Source organism: Salmo salar, chromosome 18 (genome assembly GCF_965601325.2).
Source record: "Salmo salar chromosome 18, fSalSal1, whole genome shotgun sequence".
Lineage (NCBI taxonomy): Eukaryota > Metazoa > Chordata > Actinopteri > Salmoniformes > Salmonidae > Salmo > Salmo salar.
In genome coordinates, this window is record NC_138308.1 from 39,072,310 (window position 1) to 39,095,161 (window position 22,852).

A 22,852-nucleotide genomic window follows, 5' to 3' on the forward strand; every position below is an offset into this window, starting at 1 on the left:
GTAGTGTTTAGTAGTAGTAGTAGTAGCACAGTAGTTAACCTTATAGTAGTAGTAGTTGTTGAATATCAAGAGTGGTCTTGCTGAGGAAGTTGATAATGATGTTGTCATCACACCAACCATTCATATCAGTGGAGGCTGCTGAGGGGAGGACGGCTCATAATAATGTCTGGAACGGAATACATGGACTGGCATCAAACACATTGATACCATTCCACTAATTCTGCACCAGCCATTACCATGAGCCCGTCCTCCCCAATTAAGGTGCCACCAACCTCCAGTGATTAATATTTCTATTTCCTATTTTAGGTGGATCTCAATGTTGCATAAAGAAAAAGGATCCACATTTGTTTACTTCTTGAACTGTATAGCTGATATAAATAGTTGTTGTTGTATTGCTGAATGCTCTCTAGCTGTACGCTAAGATTTTTCTGTAATTACAACCGTAAAACACTGTAGAATGCACAGCAAAATACCATAAATATGTTTACAACAATAATGCTGTAGAATGTACTGCATTATAGGTAAAATGCTAAAAAGAAAATACTGTTATTAACTGTAATTGGAATTGTCCTGTCATATTACTCTAACATACTGAATTTCTTTGCAATAATAGCTTTTGCCTACTGTAGATTACAATTTTTGTTTCAGGCGCAAACCTCATGCTGTAGGGTGAGACACACGAAGCTCAGACTATTTTAGTAAATATCTTCTTGATGTGACAGCGAAGTGGAAGAATATTTTCAGCACCTGTACCTTTACTTTTTTTAAGTATCTTTATTGCTAGCCAACATTGAATTGGTGCATGTTTTCTTAGCTACCCTAGCTAGCTAGCTAGCTGGCTAACATTTGCTAGCTAGCAAGTTAGCTAGCTCAAGTTGACACAAGCCATTTCAGTCTGCTCTAAATTGTTCATAAATATCATGCTGTGTGACCTAGAAGAAAAATCACTGAGATAATAATTGAGCTCAGATTTGTGACTGTTATGTTTTCACCATAACTACAGAGAACATGGCTTGTTTAGTTCAAAAGATATGGCCTATATTACCGGTGAGAAAAAAAAATCGTATTGACAGGAAGCATTTTAAATTTCAAGTAGGATAGCAACCTACACAATAAATAACTTATTAGTAGACATCTAGATGTCACCGTGGTACAGTCTACTCAACGGGAAGAGCATGAACGACAACAACAGCAGGACATAGTGTCCTTAGCTGTCACAACCCTCTGTGATTCGGTTTACTCTGCTCTCAGCTGTGCAACATATGTCATTGTTTTTCATGCCAGAAGTGTCCATATAGCTTTTCCCTGCTCACCATTGTTTACACCATTGTTCCATAATGTTACAGTATTGGCTAAACCTGTTCACTGTACCAGTAGTATGCAAACATTTGGTGGCCATGAGAGAAAACAAAATGTTGTGAGTCTGGTAAAATAATCTGTGGTATTGTGTTTAGATTGTAGCAATGTTTTTAATAGTTAGCTAGGGTTTAAAGTAGATGTATGTAGCTGTGTCATTCTCACGAAACTGACATTTGACAACAAAAATCTCAAGTGTCATCTTTCGGCCTCCAAATGGAGCAGCGGTCTAAGGCACTGCAGTGCTTGAGGCGTCACTACAGACACGGGTTCGATCCCGGGCTGTGATGCAGCCGGCCATGACCGGGTGAGCCATAAGGCAATGTACAATTGGCCCAGCGTCTTCCGGGTTAGGGGAGGGTTTGGCCGTTCGGGATGTCCTTGTCCCTTCACACTCTAGCGACTCCTGTGTGACACGGTCGCCAGTTGTACAGTGTTTCCTCCGACACATTGGTGCGGCTGGCTTTCGGGTTAAGCAAGCAGTGTGTCAAGAAGCAGTGCGGCTTGGCGGGGTTATGTTTCGGGGGATGCATGGCTCTCGACCTTCGTACGGGAGTTGCAGCGACCGGACAAGACTGTAACTACCAATTGCATATCACGAAATTGGGGAGAAAAAGGGGTAAAGAAAAAATTATATATATATACTACCATTCAAAACTGTGGGGTCACTTACATTTTTTTTTAACATTTTTTTTTACAATAGATTTCACATTTCATCAACTATATTGGATAAATGGCTGTACAGATTCCTGGTTGAAATCAACCCAAGATGATGACCCTGAAGACCAGACAAAGTGCATGACAAGGTGGCCCAGAGGAAGCCAGCTGTTCTCAACCTCTACATTGCCTTATTCTTCAAAGAGCTCACTGAGTGAAGAACACCTGATGGTGCGCTGAATTCTTCCTCCTGGATGCTCTCCTGTCCCATTGTGTGTTTCACTGCCTCTGAACCACCTTATTCTGAATAGAGTTGCCCCTGGTCATAGCTTTAGGATTGTACCCAATCCCAATTTGAACTCCATCTCCCTCTCTCACCCACAAACCCCACACACACAATATAGTTTTTACATTAGTGTTGTAATGATGCTCTTATTTGGTTACATATGTGTTAATTGTTTTTACTTCTATTGTCAAATCAAATCCGATCAAATTTCTGTTGATAATTTTGTTGTTAATTGTGGTACCAACAAATGTATTTTATGTACAAATGTATTGTTTTTATTGCATTTAGATTTCAGGAAGAATTTCCCTGTAAATTTGCAGCATTATACCAGCACTAAAGCTGCCAGCTTCATCCTGTTAATTTTACTTTACAGCAGAGATGTAAAATATATTACAGCATCTCTACTGTAAAGCAAAATTACAGCTCTGGTGCCCGTATAATCCTGCACATTTACAGGGAAAAGTTTTACAGTGTAATAATACTCTTGATTTATAGTAACCCTGTAGAATACTTTTACACTGTTTCATGCTATTTTACCTTTAGTCGTTTTCTCCCCAACACTTACAACAATAGTTGTAAGTGATCAATATAGCTCACTGGATCCACCACTGTGCATGGGCTAAGACACGTCAGCCCAACAGAACTACCTTAAAAGACTGAGTAAACTTGGTGAACAAAATAAGTCAAATTTAACAGGGCTCAAGCCTTAGAGATGTCAATCAATCAATGTATGGATTCTGTGAGGATGGATGGTTGTTTCTATCCAATCAAAGACTTGGTTCCAATCATAATACAGACTGCTGGCTCACGTTTCGATTCACATCACTTGATACGCGAAGTGTAACAGAATGTGAACTATCGCACGACCACGCTGGTCCCAGCAGGCTATTTCAAACATGACACATGATATGTTTCTGCCCTCAGAATTCCATATGAGTGAAGTGAAGGGACGAGCTGCCCATTGCATAAACAAGCACACACCGCTAACCACAGGAAAAACAAACTGCTCATAGGGAGTGGTATAAGGAGAGTGGAACAGGCAGAGGAGAGGTATTCGGTGAGTGTTGTGGCATTTTCAGGTAAGGGGGCGTAGCCAGAGGGAGTAATGGTCTGGTGACAAGATGACATGCCCTTTGACCCTCCGCTACAACAAACGCTGTCAGGGCAAGAACAACTTGTTTTTTCCTAGAGGTTGGAACGTCTCAGAAACAGATACTTAAAAACAGCCAGCCCCTGCACATTCTATTCGCTGCCAAAGTCTGTAGTCAAAATGAGCAGCTTGGTCCTATGAAAAATAAAAGGTTTTAAACAGATTTGGGTCAGAGAAAATAAAAGTCCTGGCAGAGAAAATAAAAGTCCTGGCAGAGAAGATAAAAGTCCTGGCATGGAGATCTTTGTACATTTCTTTCTCTCATTTTCATTGTGTTTTCACTTTCTAAGAACTTTTCTGGAAACTATGGATTCTGCAGTTGAGAAACACTGTGTGGAACTTATTGCCCTCGAGCGAAGTGGTCACACAGCTGTAGTAGAGGGAAATACTCTGCATGTCTGGGGAGGCTACATGGTAAGCCTCAAACATGATTTGTAAATTCCCTTCCTGGAACTATCTTGAAAGCATTCCTAATTGATGGTGTTGTTTAGAATTGATGTTTAGCATTCACATATACTATATAACATACATGCTGCTGATAGACTATATGAATGTTTTTTCACTAGTAATGGAGGAACCTTTTTTTTTGTTCTGCAGTCAACCGCTGGCAGTGAAGTTTTCCTACCCAGTGATGAAATCTGGTTGTATGACTTAGAAAGAGGTGTATGGTAAGAATATCAATGGAATTCTAACATAGTGTTTGTGCATATGGGCTGTATATAACACATTGTAAAGAATATGAATGGAGAAGTAGTTTGGGTTTAACACTGTATCTGGATATTCCATCTGTAGATGCTCTACACACATTTCAACTAACTATCTACGAACCCTAGACTGGTTTATAGTGGTCAATTGTGCTAGACTGGTCTCAACTGGTCTATAATATTAGACTGGTCTATAGTATTAGACTGGTCTACAGTGGTCTATAGAATTAGACTGGTCTATAGTGGTCTATAGTATTAGACTGATCTATAGTATTAGACTAGTCTATAGTATTAGACTGGTCTATAGTGGTCTATAGTATTAGACTGATCTATAGTATTAGACTAGTCTATAGTATTAGACTAGTCTATAGTATTAGACTGGTCTATAGTGGTCTATAGTATTAGACTGGTCTATAGTATTAGACTGGTCTATAGTGGTCTATAGTATTAGACTGGTCTATAGTATTAGACTGGTCTATAGTGGTCTATAGTGTTAGACTGGTCTATAGTATTAGACTGGTCTATAGTGGTCTATAGTGTTAGACTGGTCTATAGTATTAGACTAGTCTATAGTATTAGACTGGTCTATAGTGTTAGACTAGTCTATAGTATTAGACTGGTCTATAGTATTAGACTGGTTTATAGTGTCAGACTGGTCTATAGTATTAGACTGGTCTATAGTATTAGACTGGTTTATAGTGTCAGATTGGTCTATAGTGTCAGACTGGTCTTTAGTGTCAGACTCGTCTATAGTATTAGACTGGTCTATAGTGGTCTATAGTATTAGACTGGTCTATAGTGTCAGACTGGTTTATAGTATTAGACTGGTCTAAAGTATTAGACTGGTCTATAGTGGTCTATAGTATTAGACTGGTTTATAGTGGTCTATAGTATTAGACTGGTTTATAATGGTCTATAGTATTAGACTGGTTTATAGTGGTCTATAGTATTAGACTGGTTTATAGTGGTCTATAGTGTCAGACTGGTTTATAGTGGTCTATAAGACTGGTCTATATGGGTTTATAGTGGTCTTTAGTTCAAGACTGGTTCATTGCGCTGGTCTACAGTAGTATATAGTGCTGCACTGGTCTTATATTCAGTTTGAACCCAGAATGTGAAGTCTACCCACAAGCCAAATTTGCATTAAGACTTAGCTATGTTGCCTGTAACTTAAATGTGTATGCTGTGTGTATTTATAGTTGGTTTATTCATTTTATCTTCTGAAGGGAAATGTGTCAAATGTCAGGAGAGATCCCACCCCCCATGTCAGGCACCTGCAGCTGCTTTCTAAATGGCCACATGTACATATTCGGGGGATATGATGACATGGGACAGACCAATCAGGTGAGCTAGCTCAGCAGAAACTGTAATGCCCCTGATGTGCAAATATTTTTCTGAAAATCACCAAAAGCTTATTAATCATAATAAAGCTTCCTTTGTTATGAGACAGTTCAGATGGGTTCAAACTCTAGCTTCAGAGACACATGTATTACATTCTGAAAAGATGTGTGCTTGCAGCTTTACCGGGTCAACCTCCTGGATGGGGACTACAGTTGGAAGAAAGTGAAAGCTGAGAGTGGCTCTCCTCCTTCACCCAGAGATAAGCTGTGCTGCTGGGTTTTCAACAACAGGTCAGTAACATATAATATTACAATGCAACATCCATTGCAGTATTGCTACAAACAGGAAGATAGTCAGGGTTCAAATGACACATCTAAGGGGATACTGTGAGATTCTGGCAATTAGCAATTAGCCAATGCTAGCTAGCCTTAGTTCAATGACTGGAAGTCTACAGGTACAGTAGCACCAGACTACAAAAAAATATATAATAATAATATATAAAACAGCTTGATTGACAGAATCTCGCAGTATCCCTTTAAAGGCTACTATTGGGGGTGTTGTACAAATAGTTGCCTGGACCAACTAAATCTTAAACACAAGTGTGGGCGGTTTCCCATGTTTATTGTTTTGTCTTTGGGAGAATCTTTTAATTGTTCCCAATTAAGAATGTTCCATTCCATAAGGTCACCTACTTTGAGAATGTTCCATTCCATAAGGTCACCTACTTTGAGAATCTTCCATTCCATAAGGTCACCTACTTTGAGAATGTTCCATTCTCTAGGGTCACCTACTTTGAGAATCTTCCATTCCAGAAGGTCACCTACTTTGAGAATCTTCCATTCTGTAGGGCCACCTACTTTGAGAATCTTCCATTCCATAAGGTCACCTACTTTGAGAATGTTCCATTCCATAAGGTCACCTACTTTGAGAATCTTCCATTCTGTAGGGTCACCTACTTTGAGAATGTTCCATTCCATAAGGTCACCTACTTTGAGAATGTTCCATTCCATAAGGTCACCTACTTTGAGAATCTTCCATTCTGTAGGGTCACCTACTTTGGTGGATATGGTCACAAGACACTTGATGACATCATGGATGACAAAAGCTTCATCGTGGACACGGCATCATTGGTACATTTTTGCTTTTTGTTTATGATTGTGTCCAAACGTATGAATTACAACCACTATTTTCAATGTGTTGTATTGTGTGTTCTGTAGGAGCAGAACGTTGGTTGGGGATGGAACAATGAAGTCCACGTTTTTGATACAACACTAGCCAGCTGGATGGAACCACAGAGCTCTGTAAGACAGACATACACTATATGTTTACATCACAACATAACTTCACCATGTGTAACAGAGTTAAGAACGTACCATAACCTTACTCCACAGTTAGCTTGAAATGTTGCTGATGGAGCTATCCAATCGGTACCTGTTGTATAGCTCAATCCGTTTCTACATTGTCAAGCTGGTGGTCACATGTGTTGGTGACATAGAGGACTCTGGTTCAAGCCCAGTCAGAGGAGAGATAAAGGAACCTGGTTCAAGCCCAGTCAGAGGAGAGATAAAGGAACCTGGTTCAAGCCCAGTCAGAGGAGAGATAAAGGAACCTGGTTCAAGCCCAGTCAGAGGAGAGATAAAGGAACCTGGTTCAAGCCCAATCAGAGGAGAGGTAGAGGAACCTGGTTCAAGCCCAGTCAGAGGAGAGATAAAGGAACCTGGTTCAAGTCCAGTCAGAGGAGAGGTAGAGGACCCTGATTCAAGTCCAGTCAGAGGAGAGGTAGAGGACCCTGATTCAAGTCCAGTCAGAGGAGAGGTAGAGGACTCTGGTTCAAGTCCAGTCAGAGGAGAGGTAGAGGAACCTGGTTCAAGTCCAGTCAGAGGAGAGGTAGAGGACCCTGATTCAAGCCCAGTCAGAGGAGAGGTAGAGGACCCTGATTCAAGCCCAGTCAGAGGAGAGGTAGAGGAACCTGGTTCAAGTCCAGTCAGAGGAGAGGTAGAGGACCCTGATTCAAGCCCAGTCAGAGGAGAGGTAGAGGACCATGATTCAAGCCCAGTCAGAGGAGAGGTAGAGGACTATGGTTCAAGTCCAGTCAGAGGAGAGGTAGAGGACCCTGATTCAAGTCCAGTCAGAGGAGAGGTAGAGGACCCTGATTCAAGTCCAGTCAGAGGAGAGGTAGAGGACCATGATTCAAGTCCAGTCAGAGGAGAGGTAGAGGACCATGATTCAAGTCCAGTCAGAGGAGAGGTAGAGGACCCTGATTCAAGTCCAGTCAGAGGAGAGGTAGAGGACCCTGATTCAAGCCCAGTCAGAGGAGAGGTAGAGGACCCTGATTCAAGCCTGGTCAGAGACAAGTTCAGTGAGGCAGCGCTATATGCTAAGCTGGCACAATGGTGCTGGTTATACATGCAGTAATTAGTTATTTGCAGCCAAATAACAGTTTGTCATTTTGTACCTGTACTGTAAGTAGCTCTTTCTGACTACAGGGTCATGCTCCTGCCCCCAGAGCTGCCCATGCAGGTGCAACACTTGGTCATAAAGGGTATGTCTATGGGGGCAGAGTACTGGTGAGTACTCTGTTGAGTTGAACTCCTCCTCACGTATTTTATTGCATTGATGCAGAGACACAGAAACTGCTAAAACATTGCTATTATTAATGGAATCACAGTGCTTACAGTACAGTCAAGTTTAATACTTGACTCAAGTGTGTTGACCTGTTTTGGAATGTTCAGTGGTTAGCCCTTCCTTCTACCCTTCCCTTTAGGAAACCACACCAAGTGACATTCATTGTCTAGATCTAGAATCATGGACATGGTCTGAAATGTAGGTATTTATATTTCACTCTTTCAAATGCTCATCTTTAAAACGGTCTAATGTTTATCATAATAACAGCTTTGGTGTGTTTTTTTTTTTAAAGACTTAACTGTTCCCTCCAAATGTCTTCTCCAGAGTGCCAACATCCACTGTGCCAGGGGGAAGGTCATGGCACAGCCTCACTGCAGTATCTGATAACACTTTGTTTCTATTTGGTGGACTGAATGTGGACTGCAAACCAATGAGTAAGTCATTTACCCATTTAGTCCCAGTTGGACAAAATCCTTCCTCAGCTGTTACTCAACAATTTGACCCTCCTAGAAAACCTTCTGTTCCATGGAGTTATTTCTTTCTTGTATCTATTATGCTTCTGTAGGTGATAGATGGGTTTTAGATGTTGACACAAAGACATGGAGGGAGTTTGACCATCCAAACAACAACAAACCAAGGTAGTACAGTAGCTGACAGTTTAGCATCATGTTAAATCTAGTTCCTAATCTGATTCAACTGGTATGACTGGTATGACTCCCTGATAAAATAAAGGTTCAATCAGAACGCATTCCATTACCATCTCATCTGAAGTCTGTAAGTGCAGATCAAGGAGTGAAGAGAAATTAGCCTAAAATGTACAATAATTAAACTGAGTGCACATTCTCTGTACTTTGATGAAATCCCCCATTTCATTGACTTTCATCCCTGCAGGTTGTGGCACACAGCAAGCCAAGCAAAGGACTCTGACGTCATTGTGTTTGGGGGTAGTTGTGACTACGTCCTCCTAGTAGGAACGTATGAGAATTTGACGGTATGACGATAGCCTTCAGCCAAATCATCACAGTAGCCCTGGTTTATGTAGAATCATTGACACTACAACTAACTGTTTGTTTTCACATGTTTTCAGGGCCACAGCAATGATGCACTTGTTTTCCAGACCCAGCCTTATCCCCTCTTTCGGTAAACTTTCTCATAATAATCACAGGTTTTATTTAAGTCACATGTAATGTCCATTTTCATCATCCCTTAAAGCAGAAATCAGCAGTCGAAACAATAACAAAGTGTTTTCCCCTGCCCCTGTTTTGGTATGGGGCTGGAGAGGGAGAAACCACTCAAATATATAGACAGAGCTACGGATGGAAGGACTGACCATCCATGATATCAAAATTATAGTTTTATCCATGGTCTGAGGCTATATGGTGTTTGTTTAAATTCACTTTGTTTACAAACATTGGAGTAAAACAAGATTATATTCCGGGTTCTGATAGGGTACGACAGTTGAACTAAGCTCATGAGGCGTTGATAAGTTATAGTCTTCAAGAAGCAATGGGTAGATATCATTCATTTATATGTCCAAAAATGGATGTGGCAACTGCTGATTTCCACTTTAAACATGTTGTTTTGTCTTACAGGATATGTGTCGACTGCATAGCAAAGAATGTGAATAACTGCAAGATTCTTCAAAACCAGCTTCCATCTCTGCCCCGGAAACTACTGGAAGCTGTACAGAGGAGAACGTCCAGAAATATATAATACATATAGTGCATTCAGAAAGTATTCAGACACCTTGACTTTTCCCCGATTTTGTTACGTTACAGCCTTATTCTAAAATGGATTAAATTGTTTTTTCCCCTCATCAATCTACACACAATAACCCATAATGACAACGATTTAAAAAAAAAATTGAAATATCATGTTTACGTAAGTATTCAGACCCTTTGCTCAGTACTATGTTAAAGTACTTTTGGCAGCGATTACAGCCTCGAGTCTTATTGGGTATGACGCTACAAACTTGGCACACATGTATTTGAGGAACTTCTCCCATTCCTCTCTGCAGATCCTCTCAAGCTCTGTCAGGTTGGATGGGGAACGCCGCTGCACAGCTATTTTCAGGTCTCTCCATAGATGTTCGATCGGGTTCAAGTCCGTGCTCTGGCTGGGCCACTCAAGGACATTCAGAGACTTGTTCTGAAGCCACTCCTGCGTTGTCTTGGCTGTAAGCTTAGGGTCATTGTCCTGTTGGAAGGTGAATATTCACCCCAGTCTGAGATCATGAGTGCTCATCAAGGAAAGGGAAAGGGGGATACCTAGTCAGTTGTACAACTGAATGCATTCAAATTAAATGTGTCTTCCGTATTTAACCCAACCCCTCTGAATCAGAGAGGTGTGGGGGGCTGCCTTAATCGACATCCACGTCATTGGCGCCCTGGAAACAGTGGGTTAACTGCCTTACTCAGGGACAGAATAACAGATTGCTACTCTCGGGATCTCTTTGTACTTTGCACCGTTCATATTTGCCTTGGGAACCTTCAATGTTGCAGAAATGTTTTGGTACTGTTCACCAGATCTGTGCCTCGACACAATCCTTTCTCTGAGTTCTACAGACAATTTCTTCGAACTCATGGCTTGGTTTTTGCTCTGACATGCACTGTCAACTGTGGGACCTTATATAGACAGGTGTGGGCCTTTCCAAATCATGTCCAATCGATTGAATTTACTACAGGTGGACTCCAATCAAGTTGTAGAAACATCTCAAGGATGATCAATGGAAACAGGATGCACCTGAGCTTAATTTTGAGGATCATAGCAAAGGGTCTGAATACTTATGTCAATAAGGTATTTCTGTTTTTTATTTGTAATATATTTGCAAAAAAAATGTTTTTGCTTCGTCATTATGGGGTATTGTGTTTATTATTTTTTTTAATGAATTTTAGAATAAGGCTGTAACGTAACAAAATGCTTTCCGAAGGCACTGTATAGTAAAATCTAATAAAGATGATTTCAGAGAGATGGTATTCAACAGTAGAGGCTGCAGTAAAGAGATAATGCAGAACAGTAGAGGCTGCAGTAAAGAGATAATGCAGAACAGTAGAGGCTGCAGTAAAGTGATAATGCAGAAGAGTAGAGAATGCAGGAAAGAGATCATGCAGAACAGTAGAGGCTGCAGTAAAGAGATGATGCAGAACAGTAGAGGCTGCAGTAAATCGATAATGCAGAACAGTAGAGAAGGCAGTAAAGCGATAATGCAGGACAGTAGAGGCTGCAGTAAATCAATAATGCAGAACAGTAGAGGCTGCAGTAAAGTGATAATGCAGAACAGTAGAGTCTGCAGTAAATCGATAATGCAGAACAGTAGAGGCTGCAGTAAAGAGAAGATGCAGAACTGTAGAGGCTGCAGTAAAGCGATAATGCAGAACAGTAGAGGCTGCAGTAAAGAGAAGATGCAGAACTGTAGAGGCTGCAGTAAAGCGATAATGCAGACGAGTAGAGGCTGCAGTAAAGCGATAATGCAGAACAGTAGAGGCTGCAGTAAAGAGATAATGCAGAGTATGTCGACATTTACAGGTTATGTGGGGACATTCTGTCCTGCAAAACATTTATTCACATATTATACCGTGTATAAAACCCCACACTTCAAGAGTCAATGACCAACCTTGATTAAATACTTATTTTAATCTTGCACAATGAAAAACATTTTTTGTAAGTATTTCAGCAAGATCAGTCAATGTCTCTTCAAGTTTGTTGTTTTCTAAGCCTAGGGCTAGGGTTAGGCAAATATGTGTTTGGTTCCCATGCTGCTTTCCTGTCAGTGCCAGCACATTGAATATCTGTGCACAGAGATCTACCTCCATTTTGTTGACTTGATTTATCTGTACATATTTCAATGTTTTACAGATTATTGTATATGCTATGCATGAATGTGTCCTGAAGTAGCTCAGGTGGAATAAAGATATACACAGACCATTCACACTACTGTTGTCAAGAAAAAAAGACATGTTGATGTCACTTTGGCCTCTCTGAAAGAGTTGGACAGAATCTGAGCTGACGTCAGCTAAAAAGACCTGAGAGAACAGTGAGTACTGTTACTGCTGGACTTGAGAGAACAGTGAGTATTGTCACAAAGTGGCCCTTTGGGGTGTATATCGTGGCTCCCCCCTCTCTCACTGTCTCTCCCACCACAAGTTATATGACTTTACGACAGGTCATAAATTCCTGGCAGAGACTCTCTCCCCCTGGTCATGCAGAAAGAGAGGGGAAATAAACCTATGGAGCAAAGAGCTTCTCTTTGTTCAACTCCTATTCCCCAAAATTGGAGGATTAAACAATATTTCTATTTTTGAGAATGTGGGAATGGTCCGTGGGTATTTAAAGAACAATCCTGTCGAAGTGGTTTTATTTTGTGACATCAGGATGGACGGTAGCACAAAATAACGGTAGCTTTGGAAGTGTACATTTCTCAGTTATTCGTTTTCTACCTGAATGTTGTGTAAAATATATGATTGAATATAAAACTATTTGTGAGAAGATGTAATGTCGTGTTGGCCTTCTAAACGTGATACTTGTTTAGTTATAAAGTTTTAACTAGTCAGTGGCCACACCCCGGTGAGCCCAGACATTACATCAGATGTCATAGAACCGCCCCTTTTTCCACAGAGTATATAACCCACTTCCTACAAAATATACATTAAGTCGGAGAACGGCAGGACAGATTCCCCATGTTGGAATGGTTATAATTCTATAGACCATTAGACCATACAGCTGTAGTTTTGGCTACACGGCTGGAAATGGCTAAACTCTGAGACTATCGATCATTACGGAATAAGAGCAAATCTTAGATGTATAATTACTAGTCTTCAGCTAAAAATTACGTAAGTCTGGGATGAGAATACCGACCATTGCCGAAGCATCTATTCTATGAGAACATTTCCGAATGGTACTCTGAAGTATCCATTCTAACCACCTAAAACCACGAAAGACATTGTGACTTCTGGGAAAGTTAATTACGGCTAGACGTTCCGCTAGCGGAACCCCTCGACAACATCCGGTGAAATGGCAGAGCGCCAAATGCAAATTAAATTACTATAAATATTAAACTTTCATGAAATCACACATGCAATACATCAAATTAAAGCTACACTTGTTGTTTATCCAGCTAACGTGTCAGATTTCAAAAGGCTTTATGTCGAAAGCAAACCATGCGATTATCTGAGGACAGCACCCCATCATACAAACACATGACAATCCTATTTCAACCCGCCGGGCGCGACACAAATCTCAGAAATAACGATATAATTCATGCCTTACCTTTGAAGATCTTCTGTTAGTACTCCAAAATGTCCCATAAACATCAAAAATGGTCCTTTTGTTCGATAAATTCATACGTTATATTCCCAAAATGTCCATTTATTTGGCGCGTTTGATTCAGAAAAACACCGGTTCCAACTCGCCCAACACGACTACAAAATATCTAATAAGTTACCCGTAAACTTGTTCAAAACATTTCAAACAACTTTCCTAATCCAACTTTAGGTATTTTAAAATGTAAATAATCGATCAAATTTAAGACGGAATAAACTTTGTTCAATTGCGGCTAAAATGAAAGTGGAGTGAGCTTCAGATCACGTGCCCCAAACAAAAGAGAACAGTAGGCTGGACCCTCGTTCTGAATAGCCGTACTTCTTCATTTCTCTAAAGAAAACATCAACCAATTTCTAAAGACTGTTGACATCTAGTGGAAGCAATAGGAACTGCAACCAAGTGCCACAGAAAGCTAGGTTCCCATAGAAACCCCATTGAAAACACAGTTACCTCAATTTTCTTTCTTCCTTTTTCTTCTATGATTGTTCTTAGGTTTTCGCCTGCCATATCAGTTCTGTTATACTCACAGACATTATTTTAACAGTTTTAGAAAGAGTGTTAGAGAGTTTTCGATCTAAATCTACCAATTATATGCATATCCTAGCTTCTGGGCCTGAGTAGCAGGCAGTTTACTTTGGGCACGCTTTACATCCGGATGTGAAAATACTGCCCCCTAGTCCGAAGAGGTTAAACCTGTTGGGGATAGGGGGCAGTATTTACACGGATGGATAAAAAACGTACCCAATTTAATCTGGTTACTACTCCTGCCCAGTAACTAGAATATGCATATAATTAGTAGATTTGGATAGAAAACACTCTAAAGTTTCTAAAACTGTTTGAATGGTGTCTGTGAGTATAACAGAACTCATATGGCAGGCCAAAACCTGAGAAGATTCCATGCAGGAAGTGGAAATCTGATTTGTGGAATCACCTTCAACACTTTGCCTATGAAACACACCGTGAGTTAGGATTCATTTAGCATTTCCTAAGGCTTCCACTAGATGTCAACAGTCTTTACAAAGTGGTTTGAGTGTTCTCCTGTAAAAACTGACCGAACGAGAGGCCTGGAAAGTTGGTCATAGGCGGATGGCCATGTCTACTATGACGCGCATGCGTGTGGGGACCCTTTCTTTCCGAAACGTTTTATAAGACAATGCAATCGTCCGCCTTGAATATTATTGAAGTTCTGATTGAAAAAGGCCCTAAAGACTTATGCTATACAACGTTTGACATGTTTGAACGAACGTAAATAAAACAAAAATTGCTCTTTCGTGGCGAAAAGTCCCGCGGGCTTCGGTACATTTTGAGTAGCCTACAGAACGCGCTAACAAGAAGGAGCTATTGGGACATAAATTATTAACTTTTTCGAACAAAACTACATTTGTTGTGGACCTGGGATTCCTGGAAGTGTGTTTTGATGAAGATAATCAAAGGTAAGTGAATATTTACAATAGTATATTTGATTTTAGATGGTTCCAAGATGGCGCTAACATGTATCGCCTAGCCTATTTTTCTTAGCATAGCACCTCGTTTATTGCAAAGTGTGATTTCCCAGTAAAGTTATTTTGAAATCTGGCAATGCGGTTGCATTCACGAGATGTTAATCTATAATTCTTTGAATGACAATATTATAATTTACCAATGTTTTCGAATAGTAATTTTGTAAATTGTAGTGCTGATTCACCGGCAGCATTTGAGGGAAAATATTTTCTGAATTACACCGCCACTGTAAAATGCTGTTTCTGGATATAAATATGAACTTGATAGAACAAAAAATGCATGTATTGTCTAACATAATGTCCTAGGAGTGTCATCTGATGAAGATTGTCAAAGGTTAGTGCATCATTTTAGCTGGTTTTCTGCTTTTGGTGACGCCTGTCTTTGCATTGACAAAACATTACACACAGCTATTTTCAATGTACTGTCCTAACATAATCTAACTTTATGCTTTCGCCGTAAAGCCTTTTTGAAATCGGACAACGTGGTTAGATTAAGGAGATGTTTATCTTTCAAAGGGTGTAAGATAGTTGATTGTTTGAGAAATTTAAATTATTCGATTTATTCTGTTTTGAATTTCGCGCGTTGTATCTTGTCAAGCAATCCCGTTAACGGGATCCGAACGGGAAGGGGTATCCCCAACAGGTTACCAGCGTCTCTGATGAACTCTACAGGACGATCGAGTGTTTTCAATGGAGAGACAACAATGACATACGAGCGTAAATATGTACATTGCAAATTGTTTCAGAATGAGTGCAAAGTATTAGCATGTCTATGAGTACTATTATCCACTGTGTGTTGTGAATCCGTTTTGTCTTTCCTGCTCTTTAATAAGCGACTGTTTTGATAAGATATGAAAATATCTGAAGAGTTATATTCGGGAAATTGACACTTTATAAACAACATGTTCCCGTGGTGCCCCGACTTCCTAGTTAATTAAAGTTTGCATGATTAGTTTAATCACATAATAATAATTACACATAGAGAATTGATTTGATAAATAACAGTCTTCACAATTAATGATAGTCCAGACACAACAGTATTGTCACTGCTGGACTTGGCAGAACTGTGAGTATTGTCACTGCTGGACTTGGCAGAACCGTGAGTATTGTCACTGCTGGACTTGGCAGAACCATGAGTATTGTCACTGCTGGACTTGGCAGAACCGTGAGTATTGTCACTGCTGGACTTGGCAGAACCGTGAGTAGTGTTACTGCTGGACTTGGCAGAAACGTGAGTATTGTCACTGCTGGACTTGGCAGAACCGTGCGTATTGTTACTGCTGGACTTGGCAGAACCGTGAGTATTGTTACTGCTGGACTTGGCAGAACCGTGAGTATTGTCACTGCTGGACTTGGCAGAACCGTGAGTATTGTCACTGCTGGACTTGGCAGAACCGTGAGTATTGTCACTGCTGGACTTGGCAGAACCGTGAGTATTGTCACTGCTGATTCCTTTTGTAATAGAGTCCTCCGTTCCTCCTGATTAACCCCATGTGACCCATCTGGGTTTTCCATCTGGCATCCTTTGATGGTGCCACGTTGAAAGTCACTGAGCTCTTCAGTAAGGCCATTCTACTGCCAATGTTTGTCGATGGTGATTGCATGGCTGTGTGCTTGATTTTAAACACCTGTCAGAAACGGGCGTGGCTGAAAAAGCAGAATCCACTAATTTGAAGAGGTGTCCACATGCTTTTGTATATATAGGGTATCGTATCACTAAAGGCTAGTATCCCACTACTGTAAAACAGCCACTACTTCCAACTTGCCAACAGTTTTCAACACTAGCAATTTCAATTTCTAAACTCAAACTCATCTGGTCAAATGAAGCAAGTCACACAATTTTTCTTTATGAAAACTACCCATTCTAGTTGTTATTTGACCTCTGACCTGGCTACAACATTGATGACAATAGTACTATTAATATGACCACCATAGCATATAGCTCCCCATAGCCCCTCTGATCTCTGACTAGATTAACATTACCACTTGTTTAAAACAATGCAGGCAAAACATCTCTCCAAGACAGAACAAAACATCAGTATCAATAATCCAAAGAAATGTGATTTTGTGTGTGTGTGTGTGTGTGTGTGTGTGTGTGTGTGTGTGTGTGCGGTGTGTGTGTGTGTGTGTGTGTGTTTACATACGTGTGTGCAGAGACTGTGTATGTACCTGCATAGGCGCGCGTGTGTGTGTGTGTGTGTGTCTGTATGTGTGTGTCTGTATGTGTGTATGTGTGTAACAGAGGGCTAAATACACATAGTAATTATGAGGAGAGTAAACCAGGTGTGCAGGAAAACAAGACAAAACAAATGGAAAATGAAAGGTGGAGCGGTGATGGCTAGAAGACCGGTGACGTCGAGTGCCGAACGCCGCCCGAACAAGGAGAGGGACCGACTTCGGCGGAAGTCGTGACAAAACTTGAAATACTAATATGTGTCAAATGTATGGAACATTTCTCATCCCTCAGTAAGACTTCATAAGTAATACAAATTACCACCAGCAAAACTAAATTACACATCAGACATTTTTATATCAAAATATAATGTGTAAATTAAATTAAATTAAATAGAAATGTCCCCAATAATAATACACTATCATGTTTGAGTTTCTCTTTACATCTAATGAAAATCATATGCATTGTTAAGAAAGGAGAAACTACAAGTTTTCCCAGACATCTTCTCAAGGTTGTATAATTCAATTGGCTACAAAATGAGCATAAGAAACGGCCACATTTTGACCCAGATGTGTGTTATTACTGGTGTGAAACAGTGTTGAAGGATATCCAAAAGCACTGAGTCCCAAATGGCACCCTATTCCATTTATAGTGCACTACTTTTGACCAGAGCCCTATGCCAAAAGTAGTGCACTACATAGGGAATGGGCCCTGGGTCAATAGCACTGCACTACATTGGGATGCATCTTTTGTCTCTGAACCTGTTGCAGCCAGACAGTAATTCTATCTTAGGGTCACCTACAATAACAGAGATAAATGCCCTGCAACCTCCTGCGGCAAGTTTTCAAACATTTGCCTTCCGTTGTGTTTCAAAATACGATTGAACTGAAATATGTTACACATGACCACGGCAGTGGGAAAATGTTTTGGGGTGGGGGTGTTATCGATGGGGGCGGGAAAGGGGGTATTTTTATCCCCTCTTTGCTGACGAGTATTTTTCTTTGCTCATACAGGAGTAATAAAGGACTGGGCACTCATTTGGTGGAGCATTAATCATGTTTTATTGTGATTTATCAGGGGTTGATGCAGCAGTCACAGCACTACTACTTGCGCTGCTACTGTATGAACGTGACCAACCTATAATGTCATCAGTAATAGTGAGTGGTGGATGAAGGCTTGGTGGAAACTTTGATGAATACTGCCTAGTGTGTGTGTGTGTGTGTGTGTGTGTGTGTGTGTGTGTGTGTGTGTGTGTGTGTGTGTGTGTGTGTGTGTGTGTCTATCTGTCTCACTAAATGAGGACAGCATCAAATATTTCAAAGCTCATTGGGATGAACCAAATGTTCAACTACATCTGACCATAACCCAACTATATCTGACCCTAACCATGACCCAACTACATCTGACCCTAACCCAACTATATCTGACCCTAACCATAACCCAACTATATCTGACCTTAAAAAAATAATATATGACCCTAAACATAACCCAACTATATCTGACCCTAACCCAACTATATCTGACCCTAACCCAACTATATCTGACCATAACCATAACCCAACCATATCTGACCCTAACTCCAACTGAAATATATCTGACCCTAACCCAACTATATCTAGCCTTAACCCAACTATATCTGACCCTAACCCAACACTATCTGACCCTAACCCTAACCTAACTATATCTGACCCTAACCCAACTATATTTGACTCTAACCCAACTATATCTGACCCTAACCCAACAATATCTGACCCTAACCCAACAATATCTGACCCTAACCCTAACCCAACTATATCTGATTGTAGCCCAACAATATCTGACCCTAACACAACTACATCTGACCCTAACACAACAATACCTGATCCTAACCCAACTATATCTGACCCTAACCATAACCCAAATATACCTGACCCTAACCCAATTATAACTGACCCTAAACCTAACCCAACTCTATCTGACCCTAAACTTAACCCAACTATATCTGACTCTAAATCTAACCCAACAATATCTGACCCTAAACCTAACCCAACTATACCTGACTCTAAACCAACTATATCTGACCCTAACCATAACCCAACTATATCTGACCCTAACCATGACCCAACTACATCTGACCCTAACCCAACTATATCTGACCCTAACCATAACCCAACTATATCTGACCCTAAAAAAACTATATCTGACCCTAACTCCAACTCAACAATATCTGACCCTAACCCAACTATATCTGACCCTAACCCAACTATATCTGACCCTAACCCAACAATATCGAACCCTAACCCAACTATATTTGACTCTAACCCAACTATATCTGACCCTAAAAAAAACTATATCTGACCCTAACCATAACCCAACTATATCTGACCCTAACCCAACTATATCTGACCCTAACCCAACTATATCTGACCCTAACCCAAGTATATCTGACCCTAACCCAACTATATCTGACCCTAACTCCAACTCAACTATATCTGACCCTAACCCAACTATATCTGACCCTAACCCAACAATATCTAACCCTAACCCAACTATATTTGACTCTAACCCAACTATATCTGACCCTAACCCAACAATATCTGACCCTAACCCTAACCCAACTATATCTGACCCTAACCCAACTATATTTGACTCTAACCCTTAGACAACCATATCTGACCCCAACCCAACTATATCTGATTGTAACCCAACAATATCTGACCCTAACACAACTACATCTGACCCTAACAGAACAATATCTGATCCTAACCCAACTTTACCTGACCCTAACCAAACTATAACTGACCCTAACCCAATTATAACTGACCCTAAACCTAACCCAACTATATCTGACACTAAACCTAACCCAACTATTTCTGACCCTAAACCAACTATATCTGACCCTAAACCAACAATATCTGACCCTAAACCTAACCCAACTATATCTGACCCTAACCCAACTATATCTGACCCTAAACCTAACCCAACTATATCTGACCCTAACCCAACTATATCTGACCCTAAACCTAACCCAACTATATCTGACCCTAAACCTAACCCAACTATATCTGACCCTAAACCAACTATATCTGACCCTAAACCTAACCCAATTATACCTGACCATAACCCAACTATATCGACCCTAAACCTAACTCAACTATTTCTGACCCTAACCCAACTATATCTGACCCTAAACCTAACCCAACTATATCTGACCCTGACTCTAAATCTAACCCAACTATAACCCAACTATATCTGCTGAACACACAGGTTAGGCTACTATACTGAATGATCTACTGCAGTATATACCAACTGTAGATCTCTCTTGATAATAAACTTGGAAAGAAAATACCCCTCGAAAAATAGATTTTAGGTCAATTTAGGTCAAGTTTTGACTAATACAATATTTATCCACATAGATTTTTTCCTGTCAGCTTTTACGTACACTCCAGATTTACCAAAACTAGATCTAGAAGAATACTTTATTAATCCAGAGATGGAGAATCGTCTTCATCTCTACACAACCCCTCCAATACACCACAGACAGACATACACACATACACACAGACATACACACACATACACACACACACACACACACACACACACACACACACACACACACACACACACACACACACACACACACCACACACACACACACAATCGGTCGGTCTAAAGATTTCCTGCCCAGTTAGAGTGTGTGACCCCTAGCAGTCAGTGTTGGACCTCAGTACGGTCAGGACAGGGTCATGCCTCCACATCAGTGTGATGAGGGAAGTGACACATTACCACCATATTTGCATAGAAACTCAGAGCAAACACAGCCCTGGGCCCGTATCCACAAAGCCTCTCAGAGTAGGAGAGCTGATCTAGGGTCAGTATCGCCTTTTAGATCCTCATGAATAAGGTGTTTTGTGGATATGGGCCCAGGGCTTCAAGTGTATCGGAGGGGTTGGGTACAGATGAGTGGAGTATCACTTCCCAAAGCTGATGGCATGCGGGACAGTCAGCTTAAGTGCCAAAAAAGTAAATGAGGCATTTGGTTGAGTTATCACTTTAAAGAACCAGGTAGTGTAAAGTTTCACTCTATGGCTGATTGCATACGACACAGGCTTGTTTTGTTCTAGGCTATTTTATGTATCTTCCGGAACTTTCCGTCTGTTTTAAATGCTGTTTTTTTATTTTGAGAGGTCTGGTGAGATGGTGAACAGGCAAAGCGTCAATACAGGGCTAAGATTGAATCATACTACACCGGCCCCGACGCTCGTCTTATGTAGCAGGGCCTGCAAACTATTACAGACTACAAAGGGAAGCACAGCCGCGAGCTGCCTAGTGACACGAGCCTACCAGATGAGCTAAATCACTTCTATGCTCGCTTCGAGGTAAGCAACACTGAGGCATGCATGAGAGCATCAGCTGTTCCGGATGACTGTGTGATCACGCTCTCCGTTGCTGACGTGAGTAAGACCTTTAAACAGGTCAACATTCACAAGGCTGCGGGGCCAGACAGATTACCAGGACGTTTGCTCCGGGCATGTGCTGACCAACTGGCAGGTGTCTTCACTGACATTTTCAACATGTCCCTGATTGAGTCTGTAATACCAACATGTTTTAAGCAGAACACCATGGTGCCTGTGCACAAGAACACTAAGGTAACCTGCCTAAATGACTACAGACCTGCAGTACTCACGTCTGTAGCCATGAAGTGCTTTGAAAGGCTGGTAATGGCTCACATCAACACCACCAGAAACCCTAGACACACTCCAATTTGCATACCGCCCTAACAGATCCACAGATGATGCAATCTCTATAGCACTCCACACTGCTCTTTCCCACCTGGACAAAAGGAACACCTTTGTGAGAATGCTATTCATTGACTACAGCTCATCGTTCAACACCATAGTACGCTCAAAGCTCATCACTAAGCTAAGGATCCTGGGACTAAACACCTCCCTCTGCAACTGGATCCTGGATTTCCTGACGGGCCGCCCCCAGCTGGTGAGGGTAGGTAGCAACACATCTGCCACGCTGATCCTCAACACTGGAGCTCCCCAGGGGTGCGTGCTCAGTCCCCTCCAGTACTCCCTGTTCACCCACGGCTGCATGGCCAGGCAAGACTCCAACACCATCATTAAGTTTGCAGATGACACAACAGTGGTAGGCCTGATCATGGATGAGACAGCCTATAGGGAGGAGGTCAGAGACCTGGCCGGGTGGTGCCAGAATAACAACCTATCCCTCAACGTAACCAAGACTAAGGAGATGATTGTGGACTACAGGAGAAGGAGCACTGAGCACGCCCCCATTCTCATCGACGGGGCTGTAGTGGAGCAGGTTGACAGCTTCAAGTTCCTTGGTGTCCACATCACCAACAAACTAGAATGGTCCAAACACACGAAGACAGTCGTGAAGAGGGCACGACAAAGCCTATTCCCCCTCAGGAAACTAAAAAGATTTGGCATGAGTCCTGAGATCCTCAAAAGCTTCTACAGCTGCAACATCGAGAGCATCCTGACTAGTTGCACCACTGCCTGGTACGGCAACTGCTCGGCCTTCGACCTCAAGGCACTACAGAGGGTAGTGCGAACAGCCCAGTACATCACTGGAGCCAAGCTTCCTGCCATCCAGGACCTCTATACCAGGCTGTGTCAGAGGAAGGCCCTAAAAATTGTCAAAGACTCCAGCCACCCCAGTCATAGACTGTTCTCTCTGCTACTGCATGGTAAGAGGTACCGGAGTGCCAAGTCTTGGACAAAAAGGCTT

The 22,852-nt window shown here is 41.3% G+C and overlaps 1 protein-coding gene across 1 annotated transcript; it reads left to right on the plus strand.

Annotated features, from left to right (window-relative positions):
* The first annotated feature begins 3,271 nt into the window (after positions 1–3,271).
* On the plus strand, positions 3,272–12,043 carry LOC145861748 (kelch domain-containing protein 1-like). Its single transcript, XM_082964962.1, has 14 exons — positions 3,272–3,356; positions 3,740–3,863; positions 4,047–4,117; positions 5,380–5,497; positions 5,672–5,784; positions 6,540–6,624; positions 6,712–6,795; positions 7,981–8,061; positions 8,259–8,317; positions 8,444–8,553; positions 8,685–8,757; positions 9,011–9,110; positions 9,207–9,259; positions 9,712–12,043. Exons 2-14 carry the CDS (start codon positions 3,756–3,758, stop codon positions 9,830–9,832), a joined length of 1,176 nt encoding a protein of 391 aa, XP_082821088.1. The 5' UTR covers positions 3,272–3,356; positions 3,740–3,755; the 3' UTR covers positions 9,833–12,043.
* The last annotated feature ends 10,809 nt before the right edge of the window (positions 12,044–22,852 follow it).

Coding starts and splice junctions, on each gene's coding strand:
- LOC145861748 (XM_082964962.1), top strand. CDS start 3,756: ATGGATTCTGCAGTTGAGAAACACTGTGTGGAACTTATTGCCCTCGAG. Junction 3,864..4,046: donor ATGTCTGGGGAGGCTACATG/GTAAGCCTCAAA, acceptor TTTGTTCTGCAG/TCAACCGCTGGCAGTGAAGT. Junction 8,554..8,684: donor TGTGGACTGCAAACCAATGA/GTAAGTCATTTA, acceptor ATGCTTCTGTAG/GTGATAGATGGGTTTTAGAT.